At 43.5% G+C, this 19,485-nt stretch overlaps 1 protein-coding gene across 1 annotated transcript; it reads left to right on the forward strand.

Moving 5' to 3' along the window:
• Positions 1–1,464: 1,464 nt before the first annotated feature.
• Positions 1,465–16,635, forward strand: DGKE (diacylglycerol kinase epsilon). The gene is made up of 11 exons (XM_021555469.2): positions 1,465–2,081; positions 3,662–3,821; positions 4,310–4,429; positions 5,340–5,483; positions 7,216–7,373; positions 7,662–7,713; positions 7,863–7,976; positions 8,467–8,538; positions 9,055–9,182; positions 10,090–10,201; positions 10,499–16,635. Exons 1-11 carry the CDS (start codon positions 1,660–1,662, stop codon positions 10,655–10,657), a joined length of 1,641 nt encoding a protein of 546 aa, XP_021411144.2. The 5' UTR covers positions 1,465–1,659; the 3' UTR covers positions 10,658–16,635.
• The last annotated feature ends 2,850 nt before the right edge of the window (positions 16,636–19,485 follow it).

Consider the following 19,485-nt stretch of genomic DNA (forward strand, 5'->3'; position numbering starts at 1 on the left):
GAAACCTGAGAGCTGCCCATCTGTGCAGTATGTGTGTTTTTCAGTGTTTTTTTAAAGCTACCAAGACCATAGAACCCAATCAATTTTGTAAATGCTGTATGGATTTACATCACTGCTCACTAGACTGTTTTGAAAGTGGGAAAACCTGTAGGTTCTGATGGCAGCCACTATTTTTAGAACTGCTCCCGGGAAAACAATTGAGCATGTAATGACAGAACGAAATTATGAGGGGAAGGCACTTATGATTGGGCAACAAAGCACAACCATGGGGAGGATAAATACGGCACAGAGGCACAACTTGGCGGAGCTCACCGCCCTGCACAGCCACCTGAAGTGCCGTAGTGAGGTGGGATCGGGCTTTTCTGCTGGGCCCGCAGGACACGGGCAAGTGGCCTCCAGCTGAGACGGGGGAGATTCAAAGATGATCATGGTTTGGTGTGGTCGGGCTTTGGAAAGGGCTGCCCGGGGAGGCGATGGAGTCCCCATCCCCGGAGCCGCCCAAGAGGCGCTGGGCCAGACGTGGGTGCTGCGGTTCAGTGGCTACAGTGGCAGTGCCGAGTGACCGCAAAGGCTCCTTCCAACTCTGACGACTCCATGATTCTAGGGCGGAACGAAATTATGGGGGAAGCATTTATGGTTGGGCAATAAAGGCACAAACAGCGCGGTCACTCGGCACCACGCCAGCGTGGCCTTCCTTCGCCTCAGGGCTGGGCACGGCAGAGCCGGAGCGGAGCGGAGCCGGAGCGGAGCGGAGCGGAGCGGAACCGGAGTGGAGCGGAGAGGAGCGGAACCGGAGTGGAACCGGAGCGGAGCCGGAGCGGAGCCGGAGCGGAGCCGGAGCGGAGCGGGAGCGGAACCGGAGTGGAGCCGGACCAGAGCGGAGCGGAGCCGGAGCGGAGCGGAGAGGAGCGGAACCGGAGTGGAACCGGAGCGGAGCTGGAGCGGAGCCGGAACCGGAGCGGAGCCGGAGCGGAGCGGAGCCGGAGCGGAACCGGAGCGGAGCCGGAGCGGAACCGGAGCGGAACCGGAGCGGAGCCGGAGTGGAACCGGAGCGGAGCCGGAGCGGAGCCGGAGCGGAGCGGAGCCGCAGCGGAGCCGCAGCGGAGCCGGGGCCGGAGCGGGGCCGCTCCGCCGGGCACGGTCGCAGCCGCTGAGCGCCGCTGGCGACACCGCCGCTGTCGCGACAGGCGGGGGGCGGGCGGCGCCCGTGTCCTGGCAACGGCCCCGGGCTGCTTCCGCTTCCGCCGCCCCGCGCATCCCGCGGCGCCGCTCCGAGCTCCGAGCGCGCCGGCCCCGGCTCCGCCGGCAGCTCCCGGGCGGGCCGAGGGCCGGAGCTCGCCGTCCGCTCCGCCCCGCGTGCCCCGCGGAGGGGCCCGGCACAGCCGGGGCCGAGCGGCCGCGCCCTCCCGGCGCCGGGGACCGCGGCGGGACGGGCCCGGGGGCGGCCGGTGCTGCGCAAGGCCCGGGCGGGCGGCGGACGAGCCCCGGCCGGAGCCCGGCGCCGGCGCCATGCGGCGCAGGCCGGTGCCGAGCCCCGAGCGGGGATTAGGGGATGGTGCGCGCAGCTGCGCCTCGGCTCGCTGAGCGAAGGGGCCGCTCCGGGGCTCGCCCCGCCGCCTGCCCGGGAGGTGCGAGGGCTTAGGCCGGGGAGGCGCAGCGATGGAGGGCCCGGGCGATGCCGACTGGCGCCTGGCCCTGTGGACGCTGTTCTCCGTGCTGCTGCCCGTGCTCATCACGGCGTGGTGCAGCTTCCAGCGGTCGCGGCGGCAGCTGCTGATGCGGGACATCCTCCGCAAGAGCAAACACGACTGGCACTACACGGACCTCTTCGGGCAGCCCTCGTACTGCTCCGTGTGCGCCCAGCACATCCTGCGCGGCGCCTTCTGCGGCTGCTGCGGGCTGCGCGTCTGCGAGCGCTGCCTGAAGAAGGCGGACCAGCGCTTCCTCTGCAAGGAGGTGATGGCGAGGGGCGCCGCCGGCTCCATGCCGCACCGCTGGATCCGGGGAAATGTCCCTCTCTGCAGCTGCTGCGTGGTCTGCAAGCAACAGTGCGGCACCCAGCCCAAGCTCTGCGACTACAGGTACTGCACGGCAGCCTGACTGTAAAAGCGCTACAGTGCCATGGCACTCTTGTGTTTTCCACGGGGTTGTTGGGAGACCACACCCCAAAATAGATCCTGCAGTAGTCAGATAAGATACTGTTAAAAAAAAAACGAACTTCAAAGAACCTAAAATTAAAATGGATGTTTGCGAGTCAATAGATTAAGAGTGTGGTGTTGCATCTCACATCCATTCATTCTCTTAATTGCATTACTCCAGCATGACGTGCAGGCTGCTGTATAATTACATACAAGAGACTCCCAGTGTCCAAGGGAGTTTGTATTTTAGGGGATGACATAGGAAATTTCTAGTAAATTTTTTGGTTGCACAGTGGATAGCCTGAGCAGTTTGACTGGCACAGCTCACAGTTCAGAGAGCCAAAGTGTGCATCTCAAAATTGGCATCTGCTCAGTGTAAATAAAGCAAATAATGTCCTGTAGAGATTTCAGGTTCATTTTTAAGCATGCTCAAAAAATCTAAATAGAAGTTTTATAAGCTACTGCAATATATTGATAAAGATTGTCGTAAGAGTGTTTTAAAAATACAATGAACCATTAAATGGATTTGCACTGTCATTAGTAAGGTTGCTTGCAAAGTTGTCAGTGCCAAAATGCAATGACAGGTGCCCTGGTGTGTTACTTCAGCCTACTCAGAGGATCTTTTCAGCCTAGATTCTGCCAGCTTTTGCTTTGCTTTTACGTGATACTGTCAAACTGCTTGGTAAGTAAGCAGAATTACAGAGAAAAAGAGTAGATTATCAGAAATGAAACCTTGAGAGTGTGTGTAGGAGAGGAGGGAAGGGCAGGAATTTGAGGGCAAAGGGGAAAGGAAGGAAGAAAAGGAAAAGAGAGTCAGAGTGTAAGGCAAGTGTCATTGTTACTCTAGCTGTGTGTTGGATTAGTCAGGAGGACTCCAAAAATAGCTTTCCCAGCTGCTTAAATCAAGGCTTTGGATGGAGTAAATGAGGATTAACATTCTGCAGAGGCTGGAAGTGGATATTGCAGTATTTCCTCTTGATCTAGTCTTTTTTTCCAGGACAGCTTTTAGAATAGGTCATAAAGCAAAGCAGTTTTGCATAACTAAATCCCATCAGTACAGTTCTGTGTAACCTTTTAGGTTTCAGGCTTAAACGGGGTATTACCAACCTTAAGGAATGCATTAATTCATTACTTGTAACACTGTATTGAGTTGAGCTCCAGTATTTTATATGTGCTCTAGAAGAATGGACAGGAGTTCAGGTTTTTTTACAGGCTTTCACTGTAACTGTTAATATTACAAACAGGAGAACATTTATAGCACCTATTTTTTAGTTAAAAAGAACTTAATTAATTTTAAACTGTTGTATTTTTTCCCCAGCAGAATTCAAATACTTTTGTAGACCTGCAAGCACATGACCAATTGATGTAATTTTCTACAACCAATGCATAAGCTTCCAGGGAATGAAATATTACTTAAAATGATGCATGTAAACATAAATATTTTGACAAAAGTCTAAAAAAAATGAGCAAAATCAGTGTGCCTGTTTGAAGATTGTTTTCATGTGTTTTGGTCTTTTTGCCAGGTGTGTGTGGTGTCAGTACACTGTGCATGATGAATGCATGGTGGATTGTTTGAGGACTGAGGAGTGTACATTTGGAGAATTCAAAGACTTAATTATTCCACCCTACTATTTGTCTGCAATCAACCAGATGCGTAAAGAGAAAAGAACCAATTATGAAAAGGTAACAGCCTGCTGCTTTTTGGGTTTAGAATATACCAAAAAAAAAAAACAACCAAAGAAATCCACAGACAGACCTTGAAATTTGAACTCAATATATTGTGATGGTAGCAACTGTCAGGTAAATGTTTCAAGGTCACTTAAGTACTTGCTGTGTTAATTCAGAGGTGTTTGTCATTTTACTAATGTGATTGTTGAAATATAAGCAGATGTGGGTTTTTTATTCCAAAATACAGAGATTTGTCTACCTTACTTCCTTGAATTTTTTGTGAGTTTTTACTGCTTTTTCATAGCATGGTAGTATTCCTTGTCCTGAGTACTGCAGAATCTTCAGCCTTGATGTATCAGAAGTATTTGTTTGTGATTTGTCTGCTTCAGACTAGTTGGTAATTTCCTCATTTCAGCACTTGCAGGGGATGGGGCTCAGAGCAAGGCTGTAAACATTTCAGACGTGCAGTATTTGTGTGACTGACTGGTTTTTACCTTTTGCAGGTGGTCCCTTACTGCAGGAAACACTGGATGCCAGTAATGGTGCTGGCTAATACTCGCAGTGGAAACAACATGGGTGAAACTTTACTAGGAGAATTTAAAATGCTGCTGAACCCTGTTCAGGTATTTACAGTGCAAAGCCACCATAATAAAACCACAGTTTAGATTAGAATAGGTATCACCTTGTTTACACAATGGCAATAGGGTTTTGTGGAAGATCAGTAAAGGAAACAAATTCATGCCATTTGTTCTTTTAGCAAGCAACAGCTTCACAGAGAGCAGCAAAAAGTGCAGAGGTTTCTCCCATCCAATTTTTGTTAGGATTCTAATACCAGTCCATTTTTTTTTTTTTGCTTACAGTAATACATGCAGTAATTCAGTCAGAAGTATCTGACTTTTGAAACAGTGTACACTTTTTAGAAAATGAACCATTTAAATCTTCTTTATAGGAAACCTGTATTTGTTTAAATCTTCACTTTATTTGTGGAAATGTCAGCCTTGACAGTTTTGCTTTGTGTACTTGCTTTCCCCTTAAAATCCGCTGGGATGGCTCAGGATGTTGCGTAAGGCAGGCAGTTGTTCTTGGATTTCCTGGCTGCACCTTAATACTCTTCCTTTGAACCAGCTGTAAAATACAGCCTAAGAGAAATCACTGGTTTTTTTGTTTTAAGTGCATCCCAATAAGGCTTTAAAGAATAAACCTCTTTGTGTGCTGAGTATTTCAAAATTACTTGTATCTGAAGTCTTTCATCTTTGCAGAATTCATCATCATGCTTCTAAATACAGACTTTTCCAAGGGCTCTGTCAGCTCAGTTTATCCATGCCATTTAATCCTAGGGAGGCATCTGGAGCTCTGTTGTGAATTTGGGAAATAAATCCTGCTCATGAAAGTCAAGACATCTCATTTGCTAATGCAATACTGCAAATCTTTGTTTTACGTTAGAGTTAACTTCTTGAAATTGTTTATCTATAAGGCAAATCCTGAGTCATGTTCTGTGAACTTAACAGAATTCCTTATTTTCCTTTTTTCTAGGTTTTTGATCTCAGCAAAATTGCACCTGCTAAAGCTCTCCAGCTCTGCACTTGGCTGCCTTGCAATGCTGTCAGGGTTCTGGTCTGTGGTGGGGATGGCACAGTGGGCTGGGTCCTGGATGCAATTGATGAAATGAAGATAAAGGTATTGTGTTGTAAATTAAAAGGTGAAATGAGTTTTGAAGCTACCAGAGTTCCACCCTTCATCTTTTACCTGCATTTATTGCCTTCATCTTCCTGAATAGGCTTACAGAGGAATATTTGCATAATTGCTTATTCATATTGGGGAAGGGTGTGGGAAATGCATTTTATGATTCCTTGTAGTTCAGGAAAAATAGGAACACTTTAGACTTTTAATAATATTCATAGTAGTTATTTTCTGCAAAACAAGGAGAGAACAAGCTGCTGGATATTTTCTGCATTCTAACTTCCTCTTTGTCTGAACAGATTTATATTGTCATAAATGGCATTGCTAATATTGGCTAGTGTGCTCTGACTGCTCCCTTCTCCCAGCACACTCAGTCTTTTATAATAACCTCATAATTTGCCAGCTATACTGGTTATGCTGCCAGTGCATGAGTGAGTGCAGTCATTTGCTTCTGCTCCTTCTCATCTGTTCTGGAGAGTCTGTCTGCAGCCTTGCCCATTAACTGCAAGTAGAGGAGAAAAAATAATCTGTGCTTACTGTGGATTTAAAATGGAACATATTCTTGTTTATGAGATGCTCCTAAGAACTCCTGAGAAAATTAAGAATGGAAAATAATTACAAGGCATTAGTGCTTTACTTAATAAACTTTTTCTCTCATGCTGAAAGGAAGTTTTTATAGAAAAGTTTTTTACTGTAGCTTTCTTGTTAATACATTAAATGTTGTTGCTGAAGGCCATTATTACAACTGCATGTGTAGTGCAACAAGCTCTTTGAGAATTACTGTGTGTTGATAAAGTAGAAATAAAGTAACTATAAAGGTTAATGAATATGAGTATATGGTTGTGTGGTCCTGGGCACTTGATATGTTGTCCCTCAGTGCTGATATAGCTGATGAAATCTGGGATTTTCTTTGTTCTGTTCAAATTGAGTCATTGGTATTAGGTAAACTGTGGAGATTTATCAGCAAAACATTTTTCTTATCAGCAGTAGGTTGTTTGCTCCCTTCATTTGTCTTGACTCGCAAATACAGGTTACCTGGCTGATAATCTTTCTGGAAAAAAACATTAACCAAAGTGCCAACTTACTGCAAGTGCTTTTCACAGCTGAATTGCAAAGGCCATAGTACAGCTGAAATAATTGTTCACCCTTCTGTGATGAGGAGAGCCACACCCTTTGCTAAGGTGGCTGTTCTGAGCACCTCCTGTCACTGTGCTCTGCAGAGCTGATCATCACCTGCTCCATCTGTGGGTGACACTCTGAAACTGAGACACAGACTTTGCTCCTTTGAGTATCTGTATTTCTGTGTGTGGTTGAACACTCTGGTACTCTGTACATCTGTGTTTAGACCTAACCTCACCTCAGTCTTGGAGGAGCATTTTGGTGTCTTGTTGCAGTTCACAGCCATATGTGTTACATCTCTCAGTGTTCATGTCACTTCCCAGATCCAAAGCATCATTCCTGGAAAGGAATACTCTGTTCAGTATTCATATTATGTTGTTCACAGTATTGTGTTTGTATTCTCTTTCCTTCGCATAATGGTTTAACATTTCCTTCTTTTACATTATGCTGGGTAAGTAGCTCAATGTGCCACCTGCTCTGCCAGCCCCAGAGCTCTGCTCTGTGCATCAGGCTGCTGGGAAGGTGAATTTGTCTAATCTGAACTTTGGGGATGGAAGGGAGACAATGAGTGCTGAAGCAGGAGCTAATATGCAGTGGTTTTGTATCCTAGGGGCAAGAACGATATATTCCACAAGTTGCAATTTTACCTCTGGGAACAGGGAATGACCTGTCTAATACACTGGGCTGGGGTGCAGGTTATGCTGGAGAAGTCCCTGTAGAGCAGATCTTACGAAATGTCATGGAGGCAGATGGAATCAAACTAGACAGGTAAGGAACAGTGCAAAGATAAAATGTATAGAACCAAACTGCTGTAGCTCTACTGATAGTCCATTGCAGCAGTTTCTTTACATAAACACAAGTATGGCTAGAAGGAACTACAACGTAACTGAGGTGTGAATTTAGTCTTTTAGTTGTTCTACAGGGCTTAACTCTTTCATAATTTAACTAAATTTGAGTGTTTTGCCTTAATCCCAGTATAGATATGAGATTCCTAACTACAACTTTGATACTGAGGACTGTCTGTCACAAATCTAAGTACCAACTGTTGTTTTTCAGATGGAAAGTTCAAGTAACAAACAAAGGATACTACAACTTAAGGAAACCAAAGGTATTGTTTGCAAGTATAAATATGAATTCTATGGAATCCCTGTATGTTTGTCATTTGTTGTTGTTGTTATCAGCTTCCCATTAAACACTCTGAATTTTAAGCCCTAATAATAATTTCTAATAAGGCATAATTGGAAATCTGTCTTACAGGTATTCACAATGAACAACTACTTCTCTATAGGACCTGATGCTCTTATGGCTTTGAATTTCCATGCCCATCGTGAGAAAACTCCCTCTCTGTTTTCCAGCAGAATCATCAATAAGGTGTGTTTGGTTAAAGGGATGTTTCCTCCTTGGAGTTGTTGATTTGACTTCAGGCTATTTTTAGGTTCACATTCTTTTACCACTACTTCCTTCTTGCAATTTTAAAAGTTTGAATTAACTTTTCTTAGGGAAGGGGATTCCATGGGTAAAACACGTTGGCAAGCCCACTCATGAGTGTTCTGCCTTGCCTCTGCTAAATTTGCGGTTTGCTCAGTTTTTGCTCAGAAATTCTCATTTGCTTTGAAACTTCATGAGTTAAGTGCTTATTTCCTTTTCTAGTGAAAATCCAGTTTCTTATGCAAGTTGTAGCTCATCTCATGAGGAAAGTTTAGTTTAAGGATGTGCAAATATATTATGTGTAAGTTTTAGATAAAGTTTGCACAGCCATAACTATACATATTTCAAATAGTTTTCCTATGTATTATCTTTTTCTAACAGTATTTTCTTTTCTCCCTGTTTTGTTTGGGGTTTTTTTTTTTTTTTTCTGTAGGCTGTTTATTTTTTTTATGGAACCAAAGACTGCTTAGTTCAAGAATGTAAAGATCTTAACAAAAAGGTTGAGGTAAGTTTTTTAACTTGCTTACCCTCTCCCTCTGGATAGTCAGTGAAGTGTAAAAACTTAGCTTGTGAAAGGAAAGAAACTTTGCTGTTTACAATATTTGTATTTAATGATATTTGTGTGAGGGTGGCTATGGCCTTGGAGTATTTTTGTGTTCCTTTTGCTGTCTGCAGAATTCATGGTATTCATGTCTTTGGGCTTACTGCAAATTCCTGATTTTTTTTCTGGCCTTGACTCAGTTCTGTGAGTGCAAGTACTGATATTCAGCTATAATTTGCCATAGCACCAGAGGCTTACATAAGTTAGAGTTCCTTTTTTATTTTCTCTACTAATAGAAATTTACTATCTGTTTTCTTGTGAAATCAGAAGGATTTTTTTTTAACATGAAGAGAAAACACATTCTCTTGGTACAGAGCCAATTTTTCTTTAAGTGGAAGCCTATTAAATGCATAAAGAGAGAAAGTTCTATTGAAGTACGGAATTTGATTCACATAATTAACTTCTGCTTGTCTTTTAAAGCTAGAGTTGGATGGTGAGAGGATTGAGTTGCCCAACTTGGAAGGCATCATTGTGCTGAATATTGGATACTGGGGAGGTGGCTGCAGGCTCTGGGAAGGAATGGGGGATGAACCTTATCCTTTGGCGAGGTACAGAGGGCATTTTTTGCTTTGTTTTTTCCTTTAATAATTCTTGCAGTGTAAGGAATTCCCTCAATAGACTGTGCTTATGTAGCCAGGCTTGTCTGCAGGCTGGAAGGGTTCCTTGGGACAGGCTATCTCACATTTGTTTATTTTCCTTCAGTTGGAGATTTGGAGTAAAGGCATCCTACACATCAAGGGCCTTTTAAGACTTTCTCAAAATGTTTTGCATGACAGACAGCAGAAGCATTGGAGAGGCTATTAACAATAAAATGAGTCTTTAAAAAGTAGAAGATAAATCCATTTCAGAATCTAAAATACCACATCTCATTAGAGGTTAAAATGGAAAATAAAAACAGAACATGTCCAAAAATTTGGCTCCCATGTTAGGAGCAATACCAAAGAGAAAAATAATTTCAAACATTAATTATTCCCTGTTTTGACTTCCTTTTTCAGAAGGCCTCTGTATAAATACACCCATAGTTGTGTTACAAGGCTTGTGATCCTGAATTTCTAAAAATTACCTGGGCAAGGTCCTTTACCCAGATCTAAAAAATTAAGCCATTAAAAGATTTTCATTTGGATGAATATCTGAGTAACAAGACAGAAAATTGTACAAGTGGAAGAGAAATCCTCTGTGGGCCTTAAATGTGCACAGTGAGCCTTGGAAAGTCATACATGTGTGATTTACAGAGGTCAGCTCGGGTGTGCTGACTGGTGAATTGCTCCATAGCTGTAGGTTTGATCCTTTCTTTGCTGTTCACTGTGATTTGTTCTCCAGCACAAATACAAAAATGTATTGGTAGCACAACATTTGTCTTCTCTCTGGGAATAGCAGTAAGGGGACATAATATCTGGGCATATGTACTGGAGCCTATCAACTCACTGAAAGAAGTCTCATTTTTTTATTTCATAGACATGATGATGGACTTCTGGAAGTTGTTGGTGTTCATGGTTCTTTCCACTGTGCCCAGATCCAGGTGAAACTGGCAAATCCTGTTCGCCTAGGGCAGGCACACACAGTGAGGGTAAGTGCTACTTAGGGACCTGTTCTCCTAATTTTTTTTAAATACACAACACAGAATCTGAAGCACTCAACTGCTTGAATCAGATCTGAAGTTGCAGTTTGCAGTAGAGATGGATATTTCTCTTGCTTAGTAAAAATTTATTATGTCATAATACACAGAGCTCTGTTGCTGTGGTTGGTGGCCTGTGAGTGGCACTCACAGTTTCTCCCTGGCCAGGCTGTGAATGTGTATTGCAGTTGTAAAAGGTGATTTCAGAGCCCCTTTGAAGTGCTGTGGTTGTGTTGTGTTTGGTGCCAGCTGATCCTGAAGAGCTCCAAGATGCCGATGCAGGTGGATGGGGAGCCCTGGGCACAGGGGCCCTGCACTGTCACCATCACCCACAAGACCCACGCCCTGATGTTGTACCACTCGGGGGAGCAGACAGATGATGATGATGCCTCCAGCCTGTCAGAGTGACACCAGGGCAGGGAGCAGCTGGATCAAGACCTGGATGTTTTGTGGAGTTGGAATGTCACGTGCAGCAGCGAGGTGCTTCAGCTCGTTTAAACACCGATGTCTGCTCTGGATTGAAGTTTATTAACTGAAGTTCATACTTGTGAGTGAACTAAAGCTGAGGAAAAAGCCATGCTTCTGCACTCATGGAAACTTTCACAGCTGAATTACCACAACTGGTTTGCTTTTAGGTTGGTGGAGATGCCCTCCAGCCTTTCCAGCTGGAGTGTGTTCTTCTAATGGCTGAAAAGGGACAGATGCTGCAGCCCTTCCTTGCTGTGCAATCAGGTCTTCTGCACATACACAGCACAGTGTTTTAGAGAGGTGTTTCATACCCTTGGAAAGGGGAACAGCTGGGGGCTTGACCTGCTTCCATCTGCCCCAGAAGAGTTCCAGAGCAGAAAACCAGACCAAGCAGAATATGGGTTGATGTTCTGACAGCAGCCTGCTCCTGGCTGCCATCTCTGCTTGGGAGCAGGAGCAGTAACTCTGTGCACCTGCTTGTGCAGTGCATTTCTTATAAGCTTCACTGGGAGAGTAGAGGATCTGGGAGCTCTGGGAAGATACTCAGCAAGAAAACTGCTTTTGGACCAAAGGTTTCTGGAAGTGTTATTTAGGAAACGACCTTTTTCAGTGGCTTTGTAAGCCAAAGAGTACCCTGAGGTCTTGAGTCCCCAGCATACAGTCCAAAATAATTGTACCGTGACTTGCACTGAATGATCCTGTGACTTGACTTCAGTTCGGTGAGAGACTAATTCTAGTTTTTGTAAATAGCAACATCATAGTTTTTGGGGACGCTTTTTGAAGGAAAACTTGGACAAAGGAGCATCTTTTTTAGCTGTTTAGAGAGAAGGGTTTGAAAGAAATAATGATGATTGGCAAATATGGGGTATTTTTTAAAAAACTTGTTGAAGAACATGGCTCTTAATTACCTGAGAATGAATAAGTCAGTCTGGTAACTTTCAGTTGTAAGTGTGGAGCTGAGAGCTAAGTTTGCAGAGGTGGCATTCATGTGTATAATTTGATTGTGGGGAAAAAAGCATGGAAGCGTTTGTTTTCTGACTGGCTCTTAGGGGGTAAAACATAGCTTTGTTGGTTACCCTCATTTCCCTTATGGATATAAAGTGGGGAAAAAAGATGAGTGGTTGATCCTGGTAGTGGAGGTTCAGAACACCTACAACAGTACACAGGGACTGTCAGCTTGGCATGTCTGAAGCTTCTCAGGTTAAAAGCTTCTCAGGTGAAAACATCTTCATGGTTAACAAAAGTAGAAGATCTTATTCCTGTTCTTTTTGTTGTAACAATTTTAAGCCTGCAGCAGCTGAGAACTGAGTTGAGGTTTAAAATATCTCACTGAGTAAATCCAGTTTATTTACTGAAGGTGCTCTTCCAAATAGGAAGAGAACTTATCCTGTGGAAGATCATAAGAAGGTGAGAGCTTTGGTCTGAGCTTTGAATGTTGCTGCTTTTGTCATGATCCCCCAGTTTTAAAATTTTTTTTCTTTACGCTGACTGAAAATGAGATCATTGGGTAAAATAGGCTGTGTTTCTAGGTTTTTTAAAATGAAACCATTTTTCAAAATCCTGTGAAATTATGTTTGCATTAACAGTGAATAATCTATTTATATTTTAAAATAATTTATTGAAACTTGGCAAAGTCAGTATTTTTAAAACCTTCAACTCTAATCCTCTTTGGAAAGCCTTTTTAACTTGATGGTATTCCTTGTAGAAAGTGTATGTACTAGAACTTCAATACTACTGATTATCAGTCAATTTATACCAGTCTGAAAATGTGATTGGAGTGTAATGACCTGTAAAGCAGAAGCCATTTGTAAATTCCATATTCATTAGCCTTATACACCTCACTTTAATTATTTTATTTTATGTAAATATAGATGAAAAATAAGAGTAAAATATATGTAAAAAGTGTTTAAAATACCCTAAGTATGCTATGATAGATGAATCCATTGCTTTTTTTTTTAGTTATGAGCTTCAATTTGTATTAGCTTCAGAAATCTTACCAGTTAAGTTATTACTGTTTTAATAACTTGTAACCGTCAGCACCGTGAAAGTATTTAAAGTTCTATTCTGTAGTTCTTATGTAGCTGTTGTTTACAAACAAATGAGAAATCCCTGTAAAAGGAGGGTATGTGCTCTGCAAAGCAGTATTTGAAATTACACCACTGGCTACTTTAAACTATTTCTAATGCAGTTTAGACTTCCCTGAAGTTGATCAGATGATTATTCAAATTGGTTTATAGCCCAAGAACCTTTAATTGTTGAAAAACTTCACGCTTGTGACTCCTGACATTTAGAAAATAAATAATTGATGCCAAGGTTGGAAGTCTCCCTGCGTTCCCACAGGTGAGGGGTGAATGGGCTTCTCCACCTGTGCCCCAGGGTTGTGCTTCCTCCCTCTGCAGCTTGCCATGAGTCCAGTCCAACAGGTGTGACATCCTCTGGGAAAGGTAAATCCATCATTCCTGCTGCAGAAACAAAGTGACAGTAGCATCTAACTGGGTGCTTGTCTGGGAAAACCCCTGCTAAATGGTCTTGGCTTTGGAGATGAAGTTTGTGTCTCACCAATGACTGTAAGTGATGGCAGCAAACGTGGCCATGGTGGCTGTGGGGAAATTGTGGAATTGTACTTATGGTTTAGAGAACATTCTGTCAGGTTGAAGTGTCTCTGTGGCTTTGTAGCTGTCATATGTGTGGCAAAAGAAGGTCTTGTAAAATATAATTAGCCCTGGAGTCTGTGGGAAGCCTGGCTGTTCCCAGCTGTTCTTTGGTTTCAGTGTTTCCTCCTTTCTGCTGTGTTGCAAATCGGGTTAAAGCCTGGTTGGAATAACTTCATGGAGCCATTTCCAGTTTTAACCCAGTCTGGCCTCAGCAATGGGCTCCCAGATTGTCTGGCAGCAGGAATTGACTTGGCTGATTTGTAACAGAGCTGCAGTTGCCCAATGCTCTGGTGTGCACTGTGAATATAAACTGCTCCATGCTTTTTAAATGTTGTAGGTGCATAGAGCACCACTTCAAACAGCTCCTCCTTCCAAGGAATTACTCCTTGTAGGTTGGAGCCCTGGAAATCCCCACAGTAAATTCTCTGTCTGGGAGAGGGGACTCTGCAGCTGGAGCACCTGTCCTGCACTGAAGAGTTTTCCCTAATCCTGTTAATCATAAATATTGGAAAAATAGAGAAAACAGGATTTCAAAAAGCCAAATGACAAGTTGTTTCTTCTGCCAGTCTGTATATGACAGCTTTGTGTAAAATGTACAGGGTAAATAATAACACTGATTGTCAAGCACTTCAAAGTGAGTTCATTAAGTTTATTTTTAAGTTGTATTGCTGCATCCAGTAGCAAGTTTGGTCAGATTCTGATAACTTCCTTTAATGTAAGTTCTCAGTCCTGTGACAGGCAGTACAAAAAGCATAAATCTGCATGGAGAGCCTTTCTGTGGGACCTCTCCTTGCCTGGCTCACATTGTACTTGTTCACTCATGTTGAGAGGATGTTCTGGGTATATTTATGTGCACAGGACCTCCTGTCAAAGGATTTGTCAGACAAGAAAATTGGAATGGCTTCACACAGCTCTTCTTGGCCCAGTGACCCACCTGGTTGGCTTTTCCAGTCACCATCACCAGCAGGATTCCAAAGGTTTCCCAACAGCCCTGGCCTCTATTGAAAGTACAATCTTAGTTCTCATTGCTGCTGGGGAGGAACATCCCTTTTCTCCACAGGTTCTGAGAACTGATCCTTAAAGAGTTTGGTTTCAGTCTGGCCAATTCCTTCTGGTTCTATGCTACATTGCACTGAAGCTTTTACAGTGTGTGTTACTGTATCTCACTGGTTCAATAAAAAGCTCTGCACCTTTAGCTGTGATCAGCACAGTGGCATCAGTGTTAGAGTAGTTAATTGGTTTTTACTTGGCAGCAAATGCTTTTGGTAGAGCATCACTGTAACCCAGGTAGTCTGTGGGGAAGAGCAGGACACTTAAAAATCTGCAGTGTTCTAACTGAAAATCCATTTTGGATCTATATTTCATACTGACTACTAGCAGTTTTCTTCCTTTTGGGAAATAAAAAATTAAGTCTTCAGTTGGAATTAAATTAGGCTGTCATCAGATTCAAAAATACTAGGATGTAACTGATTCTTTTGAATGTCAATCACTTAATTAGAAATGCTGGTTTCTTCTGAGAAATGAGAGGTGCTTCTTAAACACAGGGGTGAGGCAGCAGAGAGCACCTCTTCCTGTGGTAATAAAGTATATGGAGAGAATGTACACATTCTTGATTTCAGCAGTGTTGAGGCCACAGTTCTAAAGCACGACGTGATCACAATTTTATCATCTAAGAGTGCTGAATACCCAATTCAGGCTTTGGGCATCTCAGGGAGATACATCAAGCTGGAATAAAGCCACATGCCCTGACTAAGCCTAGTTGTGTTGTGCAGATTGACCTTAGCTGAGGATCTGACCCTTAACTGTTCAAAAGTATGAATGTGCTCAAAATTGTACTTTTTAATACTGCCCTGTGTCCTGTGCTGTGTTCCTCTACTGCTGTATGTAGTTAATTATTTGCATTGTTTAATTTGCAACTTGTTTGTAGATTTCAGCATAAAGATTGTTTTCTTTTTAAGATTATGTAGGAGCTTATATTGTATGTGAGTTTGTTGCATTCTGTACCTTCAAGGTTTACATCCCTCAAAAGCCATTTTGTCTGCTACACAAACTGCTGTAATCCTTCGAGTACCTCCAGCCATCTTCTCTTTCTAGGATTTTTGTAGTTAAACAGAATGGATTTTTATTTTTGTAGCCTGTAACTTCAGTATGTATAGTAGTTGTTTAGTAAGTAGTGATCTGAATACTGTAAAATGTTGCTTTTAAGAGCTGTAAAATTAATTAGTAATTACTACTTACAAGAAGATGTCAGCATGTTAACAGTTTAAAAAAATACTTTTCAGCTGCACATGCTGTGATGCTGCCACATGGGATTTATATTGAGTGTGTTTGTGTATACGTTTTAAAGTGGCACTAAAGAAGGAAAATATGAGCCTAAAGTGCAAGAAATAGCTCAAAAAATAGAATTCATAACATTTTAGGCAGTTTTCAATTGAGAAAGGTGACATTTGGGATTCAGTATTTTTTTACTGCCCACCAAGCAGTAAGGAGTGACCATTGGACTCTTGGCAGATCAGTTGTTTCCTTATGGTGTAGTTTTGAGATCTGTGTTTAGTGCCCAAACATGAGCAGACACTGTGTGCACCATTCCTGCCCCTCAGAGAGCAAAACCCCAGAGCAACCCCACAGCTCTCAGCTGTACAGTATGTGAGGTCTTACTTGCCATGAAAGAACCAGTTAGCATGCTTTTGAACCTCCATAATAAATGTTTAAATCAAAATTGGCAAATTTTTGCTTGGCATCAAGCCATATTTTCAAACCCCAAACTGGTTTTCCTTTGGTTTTGGAGGGAAGGCAGGCTGAAATGGAAAGGTAAGAAGGTAATCCTGTAAAAGTAATTGTTATAAAAGCAGAGACATCTGGTTTTATTTGCTGCAGAGGCAGAGTGAGCATGCTTTTGGCTCATACACATTTGTGATGGTCGGTGCAGTGGTTACATGGGCACAATGTGTGATTTGGGTCAGGTTCTGCCTGAGAAGCTGCAGCTTCAGTGGAGCCACAGAACTGCCCTGTCCTGTGGTCACTGCACATTAACAGGGGAAACTGAAAGCTTCAGTTAATTGTACCATGGCCTCTCTCTGTGACTTACATTCCCTAAAATTCTCTGTTGAGAAACATCTGCTCCATATTCTTCATAAACATTTGTAAATACAGATTTTTCACAGCACTGGCTGTTACTGAATTTCCTAATGCATCTGTTTGTCTTGTTGTTTGTACCGTGTTCCTCTGTAGATTTAAGGGCGTGGATTAAAGTATTTAAACTCAGCTTTTCTTTTCCTTGCTATGCATAAAAACAAATGTGAGTCTTCAACTCTGCAACAGCCCCAGGATGAGGATGTCTGCCTGGCTCTGGGAGGGCTGCAGCAGGATGAGCTTAGGCATTTTGAGAACAAAGTTGAATTTTGTTCACCTCAGTGGCCCTGCTACTGCTTGAAATTCCTGGTGCAAAATTTGAGCATCTCAGACCTCAACACATGGGAAAAATTCTAGACAGCATAGTAATGTCATCTGGAGGTAAAACTAACACTGGTAACCTGCAAAGACCTCAGCAGCTGTTTGCCTGCTCCAGGTTCCTTCTCCACCCCGGGCAGGAACTGAGGTTATGTGGCTTTTCAATAGGTGTGGTTAAAATCGTTTGAATTCCCATTGAATTTGAAATGTCCATATTGTTCCTTCTCACCTCTGTTGCTACTGATTTGGGGATCTTAAAACAGCTTCTGATGCTGCACATTATTTACTCGAAGTGGGGAAGGAGCCCTGCAAATGCCTTACCTGTGATGAGCAGTTTCAAGTAAGAGTTTTAACAGGAGATGTTTTGGTGTCAGTAGAAATGGAGATGGGGCAGGAGGTGCTGCTGAGAGCAAATCAGCAAAACTCCCACGGGGCTTTCCCCAGCGAGGGGAAACGCTGCTGCCAGGAGACTTCAGGGATCAAGTGGCTCAATGCTTTCTCCTGATGGCAGCAGATGGGTTCTTTTGGGCTTTTGGAAGTGAATAAATCCTCCTGTGGGGCCACTTTATCATGGTGTCAGTTCCCTCCCCAAGTCCTCTCTGTTCCCTGGTCTCATTTGCACAAAAGAGAGAAGGGCTCTGGCCTCTCAGCTCCTGTATTATGCCACAATCAAACCTTTTAAAGACTATTTGTGTGTTGGTTTTCCATTCAGGATGGGGTCAGAGCATAGATATTCAGCAGGTTTTTTCTTAGATGAGTAAGACAATAGTTGCAGAGTTTTCAGGATCACTGGCAGTAATGCTGATAACAATTAAAGTTTAATGCATCTTTAAATGGGTTTAGAATTGCTGGAGTGAGCCGTGCAGAGCACCAACTTGAGCCAGACTTTAGCCAAAAGCTGTACAAGGAGTCACAGCGCAGGTAAGTGTGTGGAAGAACACAGGACATTAGCAAAGTGCAAGTCAAGGCTGAGAGTCTGTTTCTCTTTTGATAATAGCAGTAAAAATACAGGTTTTGTGAATGAACAGTAAAGTGGGTCAAAATAGGATTCAAGGAGTGTGGTATCAGACACTTGAGGACTAAAGCTCTGGTTTCAGGGTATCTCTAACAAATTTATTTTTCTCTTCGGGAAAATCCCTCCTTGCAGAGGGGCTGCAGGCAGACTGCCTGTGCATCTGTGGGCAATGGGAGAGCACGCTGGTGACCGCACGGTAACAGATGGCCGGAGGGTCCCGGTGACCGCAGGACATTGCGGAGCAATGAATGAACGCCCTGCGGATCCCGGGATGTGCCACCCAGCCGTGCCGAGCACCATTGTCCCCGCCCGGCCACAAAATCCCCATTCCACGCTTAAGAGCTGCAGAAAAGAGCCTCGCTCTCCCAGACCTGCAAAAGAGCATCTCCCCATATCGCTCATTGAAAATATGGGAAGGGCAATGCATATAGAAATCTAATTATTGGCAGGCACAGCCCGGTTTTTAGCATGATAATCGTGGGCCCCGGAGCTTTCTTGTGCACGGACCCTTGAAAGATAATCATGAAAGCAGAAATTAAAACTATTGAATTTCCATCATTCATTCAAAATTCGCTTTGATTATGTTGACGCGATTTTTGTTTGTTCGTACACCGCGATGAGAAACTGTTATTAATCACTTCTAAATATTTCAGAGACAAAAGGGCGCTGCCCAGGAAGGCGGGAGAGGGAAGGGTGAGGGCGCGGTGTCCCTGCTGTCCCCGGTGCTGGGGAGGAGGAAGGGTCGGTGCCAGGCTGGGGACCCCCAGCCCACCCCTGTCCGTCCCGCCGCCCTTAAAGCCCGAGCTGCTCCCGGCCTTCTTTATGGGACAAAATAGCTGCCAATGAAAGTCTAAATGACATGAGCTTTGAATAGAAGTCATACAATGACCACACTGTGACATGTTTTTAACTGACATTGATTATTTGAGAAGTAGCAGCACTTAATTGGGAGGTAATTAGGAAGGAGGGAAAAATGGGAGTCAGAGGACTGGGTACAGAAATACAGTCTGTTAAACACTAACCAAATACGATTTTACTAAAATAGGGATAAACATCTTTACATATATTCACAGAGAGTACAATTTGGAGTCTAAGTCAGTTCTTTTTGCTGTGAAAAAGTGTTCACAAAGCTAAATCAAGAGGAAATGTCATTAGCAAGGAAGAAAACAGACTTTGTATGAATATGATCATGCTGACTTCACTGGGGCCTCAGTACCTGCTCAGGCCTCTGGCTGTAGTAACAGTCAAGCTTACACAGGCTTAAAATACCTCTTTGTCTGTCTTGGGAAACTGAGGTGAAACCCTGGCAGACCTAATTGACCTCCTAATACTAGGGACATCATGGGACAAGTAATGAAGATGTTTACCCCCTGTGGTTTTTGTAGTACCTATCACACTGCTCAAGCAAGCAATGTGATAGCAGTGTGTTAGACTGCCCTGACAGTCCCAAGGGAGCCCTAAAAACTGACATCAGGAACCTGGGCTGGTGAGTTTTCTCTCCCAGGGGGAAAAGGGCCGGAGTTTGTGCTCAGGGCTCTGCGGCCCTCACTGAACAGTATCTGCAAAAAATCCAAACATCGAAGGATGTGTCCCACACCTGAGCTGCCTCCACCTCAAACTTGTGCTGCCCTGACAGTCCCAAGGGAACC

This window comes from Lonchura striata, chromosome 19 (genome assembly GCF_046129695.1).
Source record: "Lonchura striata isolate bLonStr1 chromosome 19, bLonStr1.mat, whole genome shotgun sequence".
In the NCBI taxonomy this organism is placed as follows: Eukaryota; Metazoa; Chordata; class Aves; order Passeriformes; family Estrildidae; genus Lonchura; species Lonchura striata.

Coding starts and splice junctions, on each gene's coding strand:
- DGKE (XM_021555469.2), top strand. CDS start 1,660: ATGGAGGGCCCGGGCGATGCCGACTGGCGCCTGGCCCTGTGGACGCTG. Junction 3,822..4,309: donor AAAGAACCAATTATGAAAAG/GTAACAGCCTGC, acceptor TACCTTTTGCAG/GTGGTCCCTTACTGCAGGAA. Junction 8,539..9,054: donor ATCTTAACAAAAAGGTTGAG/GTAAGTTTTTTA, acceptor TGTCTTTTAAAG/CTAGAGTTGGATGGTGAGAG.